At 33.6% G+C, this 19,044-nt stretch overlaps 1 protein-coding gene across 1 annotated transcript in view; it reads right to left on the bottom strand.

The window, feature by feature from the left end:
• LOC118189134 (cytochrome P450 3A8-like) overlaps positions 1-19,044 on the bottom strand; it is a 118,517-nt gene that overhangs the window by 80,242 nt on the left and 19,231 nt on the right. Inside the window, exons 5-6 of the mRNA XM_035359682.2 lie at positions 15,797-15,913; positions 11,044-11,132 (exon numbers count right to left, since the gene is read on the bottom strand). Of these exons, the coding sequence (XP_035215573.2) occupies positions 11,044-11,132; positions 15,797-15,913 (206 nt within the window). The remainder of the gene's footprint in view (positions 1-11,043; positions 11,133-15,796; positions 15,914-19,044) is intronic.

The following is a 19,044-nucleotide window of genomic DNA, read 5'->3' as shown; positions in this document are numbered from 1 at the left end:
GAAAGTCGGCACTCAACGCAACATTGCAATAGCTCCTCTTACGGCTTATATTACGGGACACGGCCCATTCCCGACCTTCTTCAATAGACATGGCGTAACAACCACGGACATATGCGCCTGCGGAGCGGAAGGCTCCCCAGACCACTATGTTTTTGAATGCCATCTGACAGCAAGAAATCACCTCCCTCTTCCCATCAACAATAGAGAAGCTTATCACCGCTTCCTTATAAAACACAAACCGGCAGTAAATACAATCTGCAAAGTTGTTAACAAGCTCAAGAGAATGGGTCAAGATTTGTACTCTCCTCATTAACCAAATCTCTCAAGGCATGATACACTAACTAAGTAGTCAGCATGCAGTTCCACATTCTCAGACACATAAGTCTACTCCTGAAACTTGCATAAGCCCCTATTACAGACACTTATCAAATAATGTACAGTCAAATGTATTTAACATTTCCTCTTCTGTATATGCATAATACTCTTTTTTTTTTTTTTTTTTTACTATGAGCCTGTATTTTAATCCTATTATTTTGTAACTGTATTTTTGTATCTGTACATTTAATTCGTATTTTTATTTGAATTTTATTATGAATATGCAAAATTACCATAGCAAATTGCAACAACAAATGTCAAAACGGTAAAACGAATGCAGTCTGCCCTTGTATGGCCATGTAAATGCTCTTGTTAACATCCCAAAAAGCTCCCGAGGCGGCCTCTTGAGGCCTCAAGGAGTTGTTCCTGGTTAGTGGAGGGCGCGGGATACATGCCTGTTTACCTCTGTTAGACATCAGGCGTCCCCGTCCTCCGTTACCAACCAACCAACAACGCTCTTAGGCTGTGTTCAGACGGGTGCACAAAAGCCATAAGTGGTTAAAGCCGAAAACTTACATTACATGACGTAGCACAGACTGGCACAAGGCTCGTGACACAAGGTTTTAAGTTTTCAGCTTTACGCCGAGTTTGGGATAAGCGTCGACCATTCAGAATGAAGCTAAAACGAAGCGACTTTCTTTAGACGATTTCGCTGTCACATCGAAGGCGACATTTTTTTTTTTTTTTAATCATCGTATCTGAATGAGTTGTAATCGTATCCGAAAAAGTAATGAGTTGATCTCGCAAGAAATCTACGATGATGACATGCATTTTTTAATGAGTTTTCACAATAAATTGAAAAATATGGATGAAACTCGTAAAGTGAAAGTTAAGCTCAGGTATATGATCCTGTAGATGATTGATCCCATCCATTATTTTTCATTTCATTATGAAAATTCTTAAAAAAATGCATGCTCGCAAAAATTTTATTTTTTCTGGGTAAATTATTATTATTGCTTTTCTTCTGTTTATTATTTTTGCATAAATTATTACTATCATTTTCTTCCTGTTTAATTATTTTTGTATTTAAGAATAAAATTATTGAAAAAGCTGGAAATATTGTATCGCTATTTGCTTCAAATGCTGATTTTTTCCAAACAAACTTCATGAATTAATTTTACTAAAACATCAAATCAATACCAAGAATCTGCTGTTTTTTCTTTTTCTATTTTTTAAAAATAAAATAAAATAAAAAAAAAAAATTTCACTTATTTAAGAATAGTCACAATAGTCAATTCAATGGTGTAAGCTTTGTATAAGTAATGAAAGATTAATCTTTTGAGAAAATGCTCTTATGAATTCCAAGAAGGAAAAAATGTAGTGAAATATCCTTAAAACAACAGTCTAGACAGTTTTATCTCGTGTTGATGTTCTGTTCTGTTTTTTTAATTAATTTCTCTATGAAAGGAATTTGCTTTTAATGAAACTGAATAGCACACATAATTCATAACATGGACTATAATTTAATTAATTGTATTTGTTATTATTATCCGCTCTTTATTACTATCATTTGAATGGAATTTTGATCATTAAATTCATGCTATTTCTCTGGTAGAAATTCCTGGATAAGGTATGAATGTTTATGATTTTGTTGTATTTGAAGACTTGGGTACCTAAAATTTGTCAATGTGAAATTACTTTTGAGATATTGGTCGTAAATAAAAATGATAGCATATGTTGAAATTAAACTCTTTTTGGTGCTTTAATATGCATGTCTGCCAGTGAGTGAAGAATTGTCATAATCTGTCACCAAATGAAAAATCATTAAAAGTAATTACTTCTGACAACAGACGTGGATGAAACTTACATCTATGACATCTCACATCAGAGCAGAGTTTAATTTGAATTACTCATATGATGTAAACATACCAGTTTGCAGAATTATCCACAAAAATTCCTGAAAGTAGTGTAGTCTCTCGAGTGTAACCCCCTTTTTTTTTTCAGAAAAAGCATATGAAATTCAGGGGTGCAGCTTATACATGCAAATTATTAGAAGTAGATGTATACAAACAGCTGGCAACACAGCAAAATGTATTTAATGATTCAACGTAAAATACGTTATTGGGTAAACGTTTCATAGTATTGTACTAGTGTGGTTGCTGGTTATGGTGACCAATTGTGGGATACTAGTACTAGTGATAATTAATATTGGTAGTGCAGTCAACAACTGTAGTGATCGACAGTGGCAGTGAATAAGTCACAGTGAATGATAGTGCTAAGCACAGAAACATGTTCCTTTTGATTGAAAATTAAAAAAATAATAATAATAATGTATGGTAAGTACTGTTTTTCGCTTAACTGCTTTCACACCTGCAAAATGGAAAAATATTATATACAGGCTATCTGTCACTTATCCTCAAGATTTTTTTTATTAGGCATATTTAGAAGTAGATATCGTATTTCTCCTAAGAGAATCGGTATTAATATACACGTCTGCCTCAAACAATTCAATAATGATCTTGATAAATTTATTATTTTAGTTAGTAATAGATCCAATTTACCCAGTACAACTTTTCTTGAATGGAAAGCTGCACTTATTAAAGAATTTCAACGTTTGCTGTTCAAATCACCTTTTTTCAACTCTTTACACAATAAAAAACGTCTAGAGGATCTAATTCAAAAATTGCAAGATCACTTTATCATCACGAAGATTGACAAAGCAAGCAACAATTTTAGTGTTATTTGACAACAATTCTACTTCAACCTTCTGCATAAAGAGTTAAATAATATCTGCACTTACCAAAAAATCACTACCAGTACAAAGATTCTTCTCAATAAATTTAAAGCACTCCATAAAAGACTAAAAATACAACCCCAGAAATATAACAACAGGTTTGCCAATCTCTATGCCTTACCTAAATTTCATAAGTCTCCAATAAAATTCAGGTTCATAGCTAATAGTACCAAAAGTTATCTCAAAGAAATAGATTATCTCTTTGCACAAAAACTTCGTATAATACGTGACCTAATTAATAACTATGATTTTGAGGGTCTGCATTGCAACTGGATGATCTCTAGTAACGAACTAGTTCTTAAAACTATGAATTCACTTAAAATAGACCATATCCAATGCTACGACTTTGAAAACCTCTATACTTCTCTACCACTTGAAGAAATTTTTACAAGTTTACTAGCTCTTCCAGATTTATTTCCGCAAATTACTACCATTCTCAGCAACGAAAAATGGCAACTATTCCTCTCCAGCTTGCTCTTCAATAATTTTATTCAATTTGACAATAGCATCTATAAACAAGTACAGGGAATCCCAATGGGCGGTAATTTTTCAAGCTCTGTCTGTGAATTATTCCTTTCTACAAAAGAATTGACCTATGTCCGTTCACTCAGTACAGTATATTTTACCAACACATCTATAGATATATTGATGATGTCATTGCATTTAATAACTACAACAAAATAGAAGTAGTTAATATCTACCCTGCATGCTTAAAACTAAATAAAACAAATAAACAGCATAACGTATTCTACCTTGATTTACATATTATAGATTACAATTTTATTAAAGTTTACGACAAAAGAAGAGAATTTAATTTTTTCACACTTAAATTAACTAACTGGAATTCAAATATTTCCAAAAGAGTCATACTTAACACAATTTATTCACAGCTACTCAGAATAAAAAGAATCTGCAATACTGCGAAACACTTACAAGAAGAAATACTATACTTCGTAACTATTTTGAAAAGTGTCCTAATTCCTCATAAAATAATTAAAAATACCCTAAAAAAAGCTGGAATTAGCCTTACCTATTTTTAGATTTTTTGAATTAGATAATGATATTTTATGCCTAAAGCCCGAAGGACGGTTTAAGATGGATGACTGATTCAGAGAATCTAATGTAAAAATGTACAGATAATTCTAGTTTATTCATTCTCTTTCCTCCAAAATTTTGGCACTTTACTTTTAAATACTATTGTGTAAATAGTTTTAAATTTCTATAATGGCCAATTTTACTGCTTTTATTAACAAATCGGGCCTTTTCGTTTTTCATAGTAGCTTGATCGCCCGCTAGCTTGAAGAATTACGACTTTTTTTAACAAATGACTGTTTTTTCCTTTTACTCTTGCTTTTGTGGCCAAGTTTTGTAGTTTTAGCTGAATTAGCCATTTTCGCTTTCAGTCACAATTTTTTCTTCCAACTACATGTCAGACGCCATTTTGAATTCTTTTCACGTTTTTCCGAGTTTTCCGACCCCCTTCGATAATTGGAGACGAGTTGCAGCTAACGGACAATCTTTTCGTATTGGCTGATACCCACAGAACATCGTTCCCCCCTACATACGTCACTCGACTGAAGTACACAGAAGGGAATTACAACTACTTTTGAACATAGTTTTAAGAGGGAGAGCTCTGCATCGCCACAGGTCAGTTTTTTGTTTCTTTTGTTACAACTTTTTCTTGGTCTTAGCAAGACCCACTTTGTTGGTTTTCATCTTAATTTTCTTTTATTTTAATTACAGATTTTCATTACAGATTTCTAAAATATATAAAATTATAAATCTTTAAGCTTGCAGGCCCAGCCCGTATGTTTTTGTATATTTAGGACTAATAGCAGACCGCTATTTATTTTTGTTTTTATTTTTATTTTGATTTTAATTTTTATTTTTATTTTAGTCTAGATTTAAGATGTATCGGAATAGTTTTTACATATTTTAACACCTTAATGTGTCATTTTGTGCGGACGCGTCGGGAAATTGGAACAGAGAATTGAGACTATTAAAATTTTCCAAGACACTTTGTCTAAATTAAAAAATTTTGTAGCGAAAATGTTTCAATTGTCTGTTTCGGCGAAACGCGTAATGGGGTTAGCTTGATTCGACGTTCAAACAAATAAAATTTCCCTTGAAAAGCCAGTTTGGAAGTCGAGTTAGGCTAATTTACCATTTTCCGCTTACTTTTTTTTATCTGATTTTGTTTTTTAATGTTTTACATGTTAAATGGTTTGATTTTCATATGTATTAATTTTTTTTAAACGTGTTGAACTTTTTGGAGCAACAGCTCCTGGTAACTTTTAGGCGAACTTACTACAATTTCTAATTGAAGAAGGTTTTATATATGTAAATATGCATGTGCATGTTTATAGTATAGAGCGTATTACTATGCAACGCAGAAATATTCCATAGTGCTTTGCACAGAAAAATGTACAAACCAAGTATTAGTCTTTCCAAAAAATATCTCTAGACGATTTTGTTCTTTTTCTTTTTTTACCTTCTTCCGTTGCCTTTTGGCGTATAAGAAGGGCAGGTAAGGCTGTGTTCAGACGGCGGCATAAAGGGCATAGAGGCGTAGTCATAACCCACGTAGCACAAAATCATCCTTGGGATATCCCGAGGATGTTGCTCACGCGATATGCGCACATCCTCAGGACATCCCGGAATATCCCGCGAACCTCCTAAACACCTCCTCCTGAGTGCTTAATGTCACATCACGGGATATCCTCATTACATCCTAACTAAGTCCCATCGACAGCGTTCGGGATGTTATTATTATATGAACTCCTACTTACTACATCCTCAGGACATCCCGGGATATCCCACTAACCTCCTAAACACATCCCATTATATCCTAAAAACATCCTATCTATGTCCCATTGACAGCGTATGGGATGTTATTAGGATTTAAAGTCCTACTTACTACATCCTCAGGACATCCCGTAATATCCCAGTTTCCTCCTAAACTCACCCTCCCGAGTGCTTAATGTCACATCCTAGTATATCCTTAGGACATCATATCTAGGTCCCACCGACAGCATATGGGATGTTATCAGGATTTGAAATACTAGTTACAATATCCCTTTAACCTCTTAAATACATAATCTCAACTGCTTAATGTTACATCCCAGTATATCCCCAGAAAGTTTCTTTATATTCCAGTGAAAGTGTGTGAAGGTGTTGTGATAACCTGAAACTTGCTTATTTTTCACAGACAGTCTCAGGTCCTCCATCTGTGGTTACTATGGAAAAATAAGAAATGTTAAAGAATATTTATACAATTTATTTTTCTAATTTGAATTTCAATTTATTTAATAATTTGTAAATATATCTAAAACTGAGCAAAAGACTTGAAATGAATTATTAATACAAAATATTATAAAAGAAAATTTTGCTTTAAAATATTAAAAATCTTTCGATCATTTTTAACCATTCAATAGCCCAAAACTGAATTCTTCGATATATTCATAATTAAATTATTCTACAAATTCAGTTCTTTGTATTTAAAATTCAATAAGAAAATTAAGCATTTAATAACTTTTAAGTAGTGGACCACATGTGTGTAAATTTTGAAATTCTGAACTTAAGTCGGTTACGTTGATTGAATCATTATTCATGGCTACAATATGATTAAACAGTTCATGAGTTCGTCTTGCTATTTGCTGTAATGGAGCGGAAGATTTCCTAATCATTTTTTTTATAGAAGATATATAGCTTTCAAATTTAAATGCACTGTAATTATCTAACGGCCCAAACATTTTTACATCTTCGCAAATATGCAGTAGGCCGTGAACATTATGAGAAATATACTGTTTTTCATAATAAAGCCCAAAATTTACTACGAAGAGTTTAAATTAAAAAAATAATAAGTGGGCTAATGTACAATAAAAATTGACGGTATTCTGTAGCTTTCCAGTGTTTCAATTCTTTTAGAGTTGGTTCCTTGGTTTTCTTGCAAATTCAATTGGTACATAAGGCTTTAAAAACTGGTCATTTAAAAAAAAAATGTAGTTCAACATTTTTATGTGGTAATCGTGCTTGTAAGGTGCCTCCGCCAATCCTAATAGTAATCATTTTTTATACTACTCCTAAGCACACAAGGAGCATAAAGTCTAATGGAATATTTATTAGTCCTATATTTGGAATAATCCTTAAAATGGGATAATCCTTTTGGTAATCGTCATCAGTCAGTTCTTCTTGAGACATAAAAGTTCATATTTCGAATCACAGTTTGAAATGGAACTTAAAGAATATTTGCTAGCGCGAAAATTCGGCACAAGCTTTTTTCATAATTAAATGCTACTTCATCTTCTGACGAATACGATAATATACGTTGATTTATTCTGCTGTAAATCCGTCTTTTAGATATCTGAGATAATTTTCTTTTAGTTCTGATCATTTTTGTAGAATAAAGGAAAAATTTTGAAACTTACTTTTCACACTCTCTCAATGTAACGCTTGCAAGCGTCAGCAAGTCAGTTCGTAATTGAAAGAGAATTTGGAACGACGGCTATTAACGTTTAGCAGAATAGCTGAATTCTGGAAATCAGAAAGTAAGTACATGTACTTTCCACTTTGTGGGGGTTCTTCAAGGATATCACTATTACGGAGCAATTAAAACCGTTGGGGGCATTCTGCGTCCTCCTTTGTTTGAAGGGATGTTTTCCTTGTAGGGGATACAAAGAAGGGGAAGGTTTGACACATAAATCTGCCACGTTAACAAAAGAGAAATCTTCTTGGGGCATCGGCTACAGAAAAAGTGCTCAGAGGTGTTACATTCTGAGCGGAGCTCTTCTCAAAAGCAAAGAAAATTTGAGAAGCAGTTTTACGACAATGATAGTGATGGAAACACACATTTAAGATTTTCAACTTCAATTGTTATTTATAGTATAAAATAAAGTAATAAAACTGCTGTGTTTAAAGAACGCGTTTAATTTAAAAATTAAATCATTTTAATTTAAAGTTTGAACATCTATTTAATCCGTTATCTAATTTTGAGTTTTCATAACAACATTTAACTTTGTGTTATATAACTTGAAGAAACGTGTTTACTGCATTTTCTGGATGTTACAAATAAATTAATAAAGCAGTAATTATTGTTAAATTATGAGGAGTCCGGCATAACGGCATTATGAGCATTGCCGGCATAACGTATAAGACAGCAGAGCGCTGGATATATTTTTTTCGCGCTTTGTTTAGCAAAGACCGAATATTTGTATGGTTAAAGAGGTAGCAAAGTGAGGTTTGAGGAGAATAAGAACTTAATGTTAGTTCTTCTCATTCTTAAACCTCATTTTCCTATTTCAGAGAGGTAAAAAATAAGTTACTTCTTACCTCAGTCGCTTTGAAAGACAAATTCTCATTATTAAATAACTTACCAGAAAATGAACGAAGAAACTGCAATGAAATTTTTAGCCCAATAAAATTATTCTTCTGTTTATAAATTCAAATTAGAGCAAGTTAAACCTCGTACAGACTAGTTTTTAACTGCGTCTGTAAACTAAATTTCGTTTGTTAAAAAAAAAAAAAAAAAAAATATTGTTACTTATTACTGCACAGCACTAAACATCATTCATTACTAATATAATAGTGTAACAAATCAAAAAGTATTTTTTCTTTTGCAGTTTCAAAATATAGTTATTTCTATGCTAAGAACTATCGATGAATTTAATAGAATACTTTTATGACTTGATATTTCTGATTAGTGCCTCAGAGACGGGTAAGTGATTAGTGACTGATTGTCGTACAGAAGGGCTCAAGTTCAAATGCCAGATAAGGCATGGATGTACATCATGCCCATTTGTTCATAGGATAAATGTCTTCGTGAAAGATTTTTCTGAGTTAACCTGTAACGTAAATAATATTTGTGTTCAAAGATATTAGAAAGGTATCTAAAATAATGTTTACAAAATATATTATGTAGCAATTAGAATTTAATCGTAAACACACTTTCAATATGAAACTCAAAACGGCTGAAAACACGTGCATATAATTTGTAAGAAACTACTCTGATCACTAGACACTGTGAAACAAAAACAAAAATTTGAAAATATTATTACTTAATACTTACAGCCAACATATACAAGACAAAAACCAGTGTAAGCATAACAATTAAATTTTCATATGCAGAATAGGTAATCCATAGAGATTTCGATTCTTATAACATGACTTACATGTGGTACAAGGTTACTTTACTTTAATATTTTCAGATATGAGCTTCCATAAAAAGTAAGTACTGAAGATATTTGAGAAACAACATCCTCAGGAGATCTTTATATGTCCCGGTATATTACGACTTGAACAGGACATCCTTAAGATGTTGATTTACGAAGTCCTCAGGATATCTGAAAATCAACATCCTGAGGAGATCTTCATATATCCCGGGACATTGAGATTTGAATAGGATATCCTCAGGATGTTGACTTAAGAAGTCCTCAGGATATTTGAGAATCAACATCCTCAGGATATCCTAACTGCTTCCCGGGACATTTCGACTTAATAGGATATCCTGAGGATGTCTTGTACTATGGGGGAAGGGCATTAAATACGGGAATTCCGTTCACACTTGCGAGAACGGTGTGCAAGCCGTGGCCAATGAGAGAAGCTAAATTTGCGCATGCGTGGATGTGTCTACAACTTTCCCTCGCTGTTTTCCTGAGGCCCACCAGTGGCCGAGCGGTAAAGTCGCTGAACACTGGTATTTCGGTCCGAGGTTCGAATCCCGCGAACGGGCTGGCTGCATGGGTGTTTTCATGGTTTTCCTCATGTGTAACGTGTATACGAGCCAGTTTCCCTTAGAAAGTCTTCCACGAAAGGCATCCCTCCCCTTTGGCAGATAGCCCTAGTGTGCTTTGCCGTAATTAAATACACCACACCACACCGCTGTTCTCCTGCTCGATTGATTTCCCGCGTTCGCTCTGCTTGTTTTGTGACAGCGAAATCTTCTGTAGAACGCCGCTTCGTTTTAGCTTCGCTCTGATTGGTCGACGCTTATCCCAAACTCGGCGTAAAGTTGAAAACTTTGAACCTTGTGCCACGAGCCCTAAACCAGATTTTGTGACGTTGCACAGACTCGTTGCCTTGGCAACGGAGCTCGGCTTTAACCACTTATGCCCTTTACGCCCCCGTCTGAACGAAGCTTAAAAGAGCATTCTGTTGAACGAGTAATACTTCGTGGTGAGCTGAAAAAGCCATGACACTATATAAGGAAAACAAGCAGAGCGAGCGCGGGAAACCAATCGAGCTGAAAAACAGCGCGCGAAAGGTACATCCACGCATGCGCAAATTTAGCTTCTCTCATTGGCCACAGCTTAGACACACGTCTAGCAGGTGTGAACGGGACTCCAGTATTTTATGCTCTTATGACTATGCCTCTATGCTCTTTATGCCGCCGTCTGAACGCAGCTTTACATACACTTTACATATACTATTAAATACCCAGTTGCAAATATTACCTTCGCGATTTGATGCCACGCTTGTATAGCTGCCAGAGGTGGCTGTACTGTTAGCTACTAAGTGATTTGTAACACTTTTCGTACCATAAATTCTTAATAAAAATATCCTTTTGTTTTGAATTTGTAATCACTTGTTTATCTCCTCATACACTACATACATGTTAAGTAACGTGATAGCCGCTCGTCTACTTTTTTCTGTGACAGAGTCTATTAATTACAGTGGATTTTATTATTATTATATGATCGCTTTTAGTGAGCAGCATATACTGTACGAAATCAATATATTTTGAATGCTACTAATAACAACTCATTTTTAGAATTGAATCTAAAATCACGAATGCAGTGAGGAGGGTTTTTAAATTGAAGATAATATTTTTAAAGACTTCTAAGTCTATTCAAATATAACATAATTCTTTAAAGTATCAAACTATTTTAAATAATATTAAGTTCAATCAAAACGCATGACATGAATTATACTATACTCACGTCTTAGCTTCCACGGGCTGTCCTTTTTCGGCAAATTTTCTAAAGTTTTCTACTAATGTTTTCGAACAGTCTTTAAATATACTTATCATCTAAAAAATATTATAACTAATTTTAATAGGAATATTTAACTCTAATAGTTATGAGTTCAGAAATCATGTAAACATAAAATAAATCTCTACAGTGTTGCACGATGACGAATAACATTAAATCTACTTTCAAAGAAAACAGATAATCATATGACACACAACACAAAATTATTAACAGTGCCATGCAATAAATAACAGGCGCTACTTTGGTAGACAGGTTGCACGGATTTTGGCGATTTCTTTTTAGCGGACGATAAAACTTATGGTAAACCCATAAGCTGGACAAGCTATTTAGGGTAACCGATACTTTGTTGTCATTTTATTTAAAATATAATGCATTTTATTATGCATAAATTCCGTGTTTTAAATATTATTTATGGCTTATAAATATTAAAATCAATTTAATTTTCCATTTTTATTTGGAATAAAAATTTTATTGTTTATGATATTTTATATAATTTTAATGTTGTGGAGGATGTAATCAATGAGGTCACCTTGCTTTAAAAGTAATTGAATGTGATGAAAAATAAGAATGTTGTTGTTATTTATAAAAATTGCCATGCATAAAAAATCAAGGACAAACAATTATAATTGATTAAAAATTCGATAATAAAGATAATAGCATTTATGTTTATGAAACTTATGACAACAATTAAATATATATAAACCTTAGTTTTATGTTTGAAATTTTTCATGGTGTAGGCCTACTGGGGATCCCACCACGTTAAATAATGGAGACGTATCCCAATACACAGTACCTCATGTGTGATGTGGAAACAGTGCGTATGACAGATTCACTGAACGGCACTATATTTCCCGACTTTAAATTGAAAAAATTTACCTTAATTATCATTTCGAAATTAGACATTTCGTCCATATAAGAAGTCTAAGTTCACACTCAAATAGATAGTGTGCCCAGCAAAGCCGGGTGGGTATCAGCTATAAGTAGTAGTGCATTATAAAGAAAACACATATGAAGCTCATTATAATGTAAAAACTTAACGACATACATAAAATTACCTTTAAAAAGCATAAAACACACATCTAAGAAGCTAATATTGCGAAAAAAAGGTATTGATATAAGATATTTTATATAAAAAAGAATTATATGCTGACTCAAGAGTATAACAACATCCAAAAAAAAAAAAAAAAAAAAAAAAAAAAAAAAAAACCATCCAAAACAACATTCAAAATAATAGGACTTTAAAGACTTAATTATCAGCACTGTATGTGACTTGAAATTTGGTTCCTCTACATGCTTAAACCTTATAACTCCAAAGCTGTTAAAAATTATATATTCTTAAACATTGGTATACGTGAAATAAATATTGTAGTTTAGTATGTTGGAATTATCTCCATGTTGATAATACACACAAAATTGAAAATAACTGTATTAATATTGAAGCATTATTTTGGAGGTACCAAAAAACCGAGATAGCTAACCGCCCAGACGGTATAGTGGTTAGGGAAGCCTGACCGCAATACCGAAGGGCCTGGGTTCGAATCCCGGAGAAAGCCATGGTTGTAACTGTCCGTCCCTTCATAGGAGGCGATGGTGGTCTACTATTAGGTGCCTCCATAAGAAAAAGACCACCACATCTGGCTTTGCATGGATTAATGGACTGTGTTACGCTTGTAACTGTTCACAATCTGCCATTGGGGAAAAAAAAAAAAAAAAAAAAAAAAAAAAAAAAAAAAACGAGAGATCTAGTCTGTATCATGAACATTTTGTCATTTTCTTAGTCAAGCTATACTTTAAGTAATATACTATGTGTCGTTTATTTAAAGCATCTGAGAAGTGCAGCTTTTATTGCATTCTGTACATTAACTACAATTTCTCAGAGTCAATTCTGGATTACGTGTATTTTCTGTTTTCCTGGGTGTATCTGTTCCTTGATTAAGAGTGGACAAATGAGAGTTTAATGTATTTTAATTTAAGAATTAAAAATATATAATTGAGCAAGTTCCCGTTTCCAGGTTATTCCTCTTTCAGCAAAATCCCTTTCTTAAAATTCGAAGCTGTTTATATTTAATAAAAATAACATTTTAATGAATAATGTTGTGGTACACATTTTTTATAATTTACATGAAGTTATTGTATAGAATTTTTCAGAAAGAGTTCGATATATCATATTGGAAGAAAACACACCAATGTAAAATGTAAAAATTAGGCAAAACAAGTATCTTATCGCAGATTTTGGGAAAAAAAAAATACTATCGGTTTCTAGATTGATCACCTATACATTCCCCTCTTTCTTTCCAGACTCTAGAGCAAAAGGATATTCTACAAAGTGGAAGGAGTGATGATCGCATTTATACAGAAAGCAATTTTTTTTCTTTCCTTCCCCCCCCCTTACCTCACGAAGAAGATGAACCTGTGTCTAATCGCCCTCGAAGGTAATAGAGTTTCATTCGAAATCTATGCCAAATTATGTTAGCTGCTTTGCTTAATTTTAAAATTCGATATGTATATTGTTGCGGATTTTGTATTGGTTAGCTGTTTTTACTAAAATTATAATTAAAATTGTTTTATATCCCCGTGCAATGCAACATAAGATTTATTTTAAGAAAAAACTACGCCGGATAAGTAAAAATACAGGAGCACTCGCATTTAACATTTAATAAAAAGATGTTTCGTAATTCTAATCTTTTGCTTTCCAGAAATTGCTATAACTATCTCGTGTGGCGGAATTAAAAAGCTATAAAAGCCGGAGAGAAACATCTTAGTTCAGTTGTTGTTGCCTACTTAGCTTCTGTAATTTTGAGATCGGATTAGCTTTCTCTGCGCTTTGGATTGCGCTTTATCTAACGTTTTAGTAGTTTAAAATATAACTACTGTTTATATTGCGTAATACTGAGATATTGTAGAATATTTTTGAGGAATAATCCGGCGTTTTGTTATATTTCTTGTGATTAGAATAAATTTTATTAATTTTTTATCGGACTTCTGCATTCCAATCTATTACGAACCCGTACGCACGCAACAACATATATATATATATATATATAATTAACTTGCAATGATTTATGGCATTCTCCATTATTTCACTTGGCATAATGATTAATGATTAGCACGCCCAGTTACTAGTAGGAAGACCTGCGGTTCGAATTCCGAAGAGGATGTAGTTGATTCTTTAAAGTTTATCGCTCTGAAAGTCCTAAGATTTTATAATGGGCCTTGAACTAAAATTTATTATTCGTTAACTCGTCATCGTTTGGATTTGGTTGACTGAATCTCGCTCCTCTCTCCGGTTGCATTTTAAAAGAAGAAGAATGCAAGGAATTATCACATTTCCGTACGTGTTCTCATAATAGTAATACAGAGTTTATGGGTATTCTTTGGTAACATATAACCTTGACACTACGTCGAAGACGAAGTAGCGAATTCTCGCTATGTCTTTAAGAATAAATACTGCAGAAGGAAGGTTTAAATAACCTTTTTATTTAACCTAAATTAAAAACAGATGTACGTACTTCGTGCTCACAAATTCACCACCACTTGTGGCTACTAAATTAACAGAAAATAAGAATCTAAAATGCACATTAACTTAAGAGATAATTAACGACTGGCTCCTTAGCTTAAACTAACGGTAAATCAACTGCACACAGCAAAGCCCAGCCGAGAAATATCAGTATAAACTGAAAAGGTGTCGAACACCGACTAGAGAGCTAATTTTAAACTCGCAGCACAAATATCGGAACTCAGTCCGCTATAACTCTTTTTGAACTCTTGACACACAGCTTAAATACTTCTTCTGACATATGTTTAAATTGGGATACTGCGTCATTATAAATTTACATTCCGACAGGAAACTGAAATCAGAAGGGACAGGAAAAACCATAAAAAAAAAAAAAAAAAAAAAAAAGGTTAGAATAATATAAATCCTTAGAGTACGTCTATCTGGCAACAGTTAGAAGTATTATTATGACAACAGGAAAATCCATAGTTTGAATGCGGGTCAGGCCATAGATAATTTTTAATATTTCTCACTTCCCAGATCCTAATAGTAACGCCTGTTAAAGTGCGTTACTATTAGGATCTGGATCTGTTAAAGTGCGTTACTATTAGGATAAAGAAACATACTGCAAGTTTAGTTTCGGTTTAACATTAAAATTCGTTTTAATATTTTTGCTGTCCTTATGTTTAGGATAAAAGAAACTGAATGCGTATAAATAAATTTATTTACTTTGGAGCTCTACGTAAATGTTTCTATAGCTGTATTATTCGACGAGTTTCGGTTATTTATTTAGTAGGTTAAAAACATTTTCTGAGAAATGTTTTGTTAACGCGTTAAACATTAAGCCTACTTTGCTTGTCCCTGGAGACTGACAAGTAAACGTATTAATAAATAAATATTATTTAACAAAATTGTGCTCATTTTCTTTTTCGGAAAAATAATGAAAATAATTTTAATATTCGTTTTTAATTTATTTTCATATAGGATAGTTTTCTCCGTTTTTTTAATTTTTGTTTTTTAACAATTCTAAATTCCTAAGTAATTTTTATGTGACTATATTCGTTCTATTTTAGCAATATATAATAAGTGCATTCAGATATAGGAGGTGAGGTATAAAAAAGATTAAAATACTTAATATATACTTGTAAGTACAGAAAGAAAAAATGATTTATTTAAAATATTATTTAAACCGTAAATTTTATCTCTTACCCTTTTTATCTTTCCGGTGGTGAAAGTAGGAGTTACAATGGTTCGAATTCTTTTCCAGTCTTCTCCATTTACAACGGATAACATTTTTTCTACTATTGGATTTCCGTTACCAAATTGCTATAATTCCAAAAAAAAAAAAAAAAAAAAAAAAAAAGGGTTTTTAATAATATATCAATTTTATGCAAGCTTAAATCACATAAATAAGTTCTTCATGGAATTTAGCATATAAGCTAAACAATATTTTTGTAAATTTCTAACAAATCATTACACAAATTCATATCTGAAATTTTGTAAAGGCACTTAAACGCTATACGTTTATGGTTATTGAGAAAGTTTTGGTTTGGTTTATTAGTTACGGCAAAGCACATTAGGGATATCTGCCTAAGAGGAGGTATGCCTTCGTGGAGGACTTTCTAAGGTAAACTGGCTCGCATACACGTTACACATGGAGAAAACCACGAAAACGCCCATGCAGCCAGCCCGTTCGCGGGATTCGAACCTCGGACCGAACTACCAGTGTTCAGCGACTTTACCGCTCGGCCGCTGGTGGGCTGGTTATTGAGAAAGAGAAATATAGTTTACTTCCGCAGATGAGTCGACGAAAATTATGGCTACCAATAAATCGAAAAGTCCTTATTTAAATCTCGATCAAAGTAAAACCATTATAATATGAATTATAGTTTTTTTATAATTAGGAACATATTCTACAGGTGCATAAAATTGCTAAAAATTGTAACTATTAATAAATTTTAATATTTGATGGATAAAAGGTATGCCAATATGAATTTTAAAATTTGGCAGACTCAGTCTTAGAACCATATTAGTTTCGTTGGACCATATTAAGGAATTATTCGTATTATTCTTAGAACCATATTTAAGAAGATTTGCCAATTTCGCGGACTATGCCTCTTAAAATATTACACTGAAGTGCTACTAAAATAGGCATAGCAAGTCAGTGTGAGTCAGTGACGAGTATCAAGGCCTCTCTGGCCTTGATAACGGCTGTCATATGACAAGGCATAGATTCAAGTCTGCGGAAGCGTTCCACGAGATTGGCTTGCCATACGTCGGTCAGAGATGTCTATAATTCAGGAAGGGTCGCTAGTGCTGTGTGATGAGCTTTTCCACCTTTCTCTGAATAATCCCAAAGGAGCTCAATAGAATAAGTCAAGAATCTTAGGTGGCCATTTCTTGAGACAGAAGTTAGAAGAATGCTTATCCAACTGGGCAGTAGCCAACCTGTGGGAAGTTCCCCATCTTTCCATCTTTCTGTGTGAACAACGAGACCACATAAATGGATGGAGATGATTCTCTACTCTATGTACCGAAACGCATTGAAGGAGGGTAGTTATAAATACCAATGATCCCAAACACTACCAAGAAAAAACACCCCATACAGGTTACAGGTTACCGGAGGACGGGGACGCCTGGTGTTTAACATAAAGTAAACAGACGTATGTCCCGCGTCCTCCACTATCTAGAAACAACAACTCCCTGGAGCCCCAGGAGGCTGCACCGGGAGTTCATATGAATCTTAAATAAATTTGTTACATGGCCATACAGGGGCTATAACTGATGTGAGACATTGTGTGGGAACGTAGTACATATGTTATATATAAAAATTACAAATAGCAGTTACATAAAACACATTAATATACGCATTAAAATTAATTAAAAATATGGCATGGAACACATAAGGCACAAATTACACACACAAAAATAAATAAATAAATAAATAAATAAACACAAAGAGAGGGAAAAAAACATATTATCACATATAAACAAAGACCATTAAAAATTCAATATACAATAATGCGCTGTGCATAATGCAATACGGGAATGCGTTTAAGTGATATGTAACAAATTGATATGCATATAGTACGGGTTACTTATGTTAAAGGTTGTGCAGTATGCAAGTACATAGTTTATGCGAAATGCATAGTACAAAAGAGAAAATTAAATACATGCAGAGTACATGGTGTACATAATACAGATTGCAAGTATATAATGCAGATAATACAGATAAACAACATACATACAGAATACATAGTACTTTGTACGTAAGTGATAAGTGATAAGTGACGGTGGACGTGGGCACTGTCCCTTTGCCGTAAAGATTAATCAGTACAGCACCACGTCCACCCTTATCTATTTCTACTGTTCATAGAAGCATCTTGCTATGTCACTGCGGTATGCGCAGACTGTACTGTACATATGCTTTTGCATACATATTCTAAGATATTGTCCTTTGACTGTTCAGTACATCCGATGCGACATTTACATTTAAATACACGTATTTAAAGCAGTTAGGTTGTGCAGCCACTTATGGGGATGGGCAATGGGTAGCATTACACTTGCAATTCAGGTCTAGGCAGAGCCTGAAGTCAGCTGGGTACTTTCTTTGTCTGACACGTCATCCATATAATATTCACTGTTAAATTAGTGGAGATGTTCGCGCATACTTGCTGATGTGCATGAACTATTTTATATAATGGTTTTTAAGTTTGTACGTAGGACAATACTGTTACATGATACGTGGGATTACTTAAAACTAATTAATATACTATACATGACACATATCTTATGGAGGTGCATAATGCGCACTACAAATAAACTACATACATAAAGGATACATAGTGCACTGTGAGTAGGACAATACTGGTACATAATACTTAGGATTATTTAATACTGATTAATATACCATACACAATACTGATTGTTATGGAGATATTACGCTTAATTTGATATACAGATAGTGATTGACATAGATTATGCACAGTACATAATGCAGATTGTTAAACATAATACAGATCTTACATAATACATGATACAAATCGCAGATACATTATAGTCACCTACACCACCATCATAGTCACCTACACCCGATACCATGATTGAGACGCCATACGTCGCGACTCATCACTCCGTGCTACTACTCATTACTAGTCCTCTAGAGTCCATTCTTTGCATTCTCTTGCCCAGGCAAGAGGTGCAAACCGATGGCATACATTGAGCAACGGTACTCTTGTAGGTCTATGGCTCCTGAAGCCCATACGGTGAACCGAGAGTTGCCCGGTCTGTTTACGTACTGTACGACTGGTAAACTGATTCAGCTGGGTGGTAATTTGAGCTAATGTTTGGCTTCACAGGTTACGTATAATACGGCTGATCCGTCTTACACCACTCTCATTCAGGACTAATTGTCCTTTTCAGTTCGTCTCTAGTTTTTTCCCCACCGTCTATGTATT

Source organism: Stegodyphus dumicola, chromosome 2 (assembly GCF_044657685.1).
Source record: "Stegodyphus dumicola isolate Sdum_Otavi_A_Nest chromosome 2, ASM4465768v1".
Lineage (NCBI taxonomy): Eukaryota > Metazoa > Arthropoda > Arachnida > Araneae > Eresidae > Stegodyphus > Stegodyphus dumicola.
The sequence above is the reverse complement of the archived record's forward strand: the minus strand, read 5'-3'. Positions and strand labels throughout refer to the sequence as shown.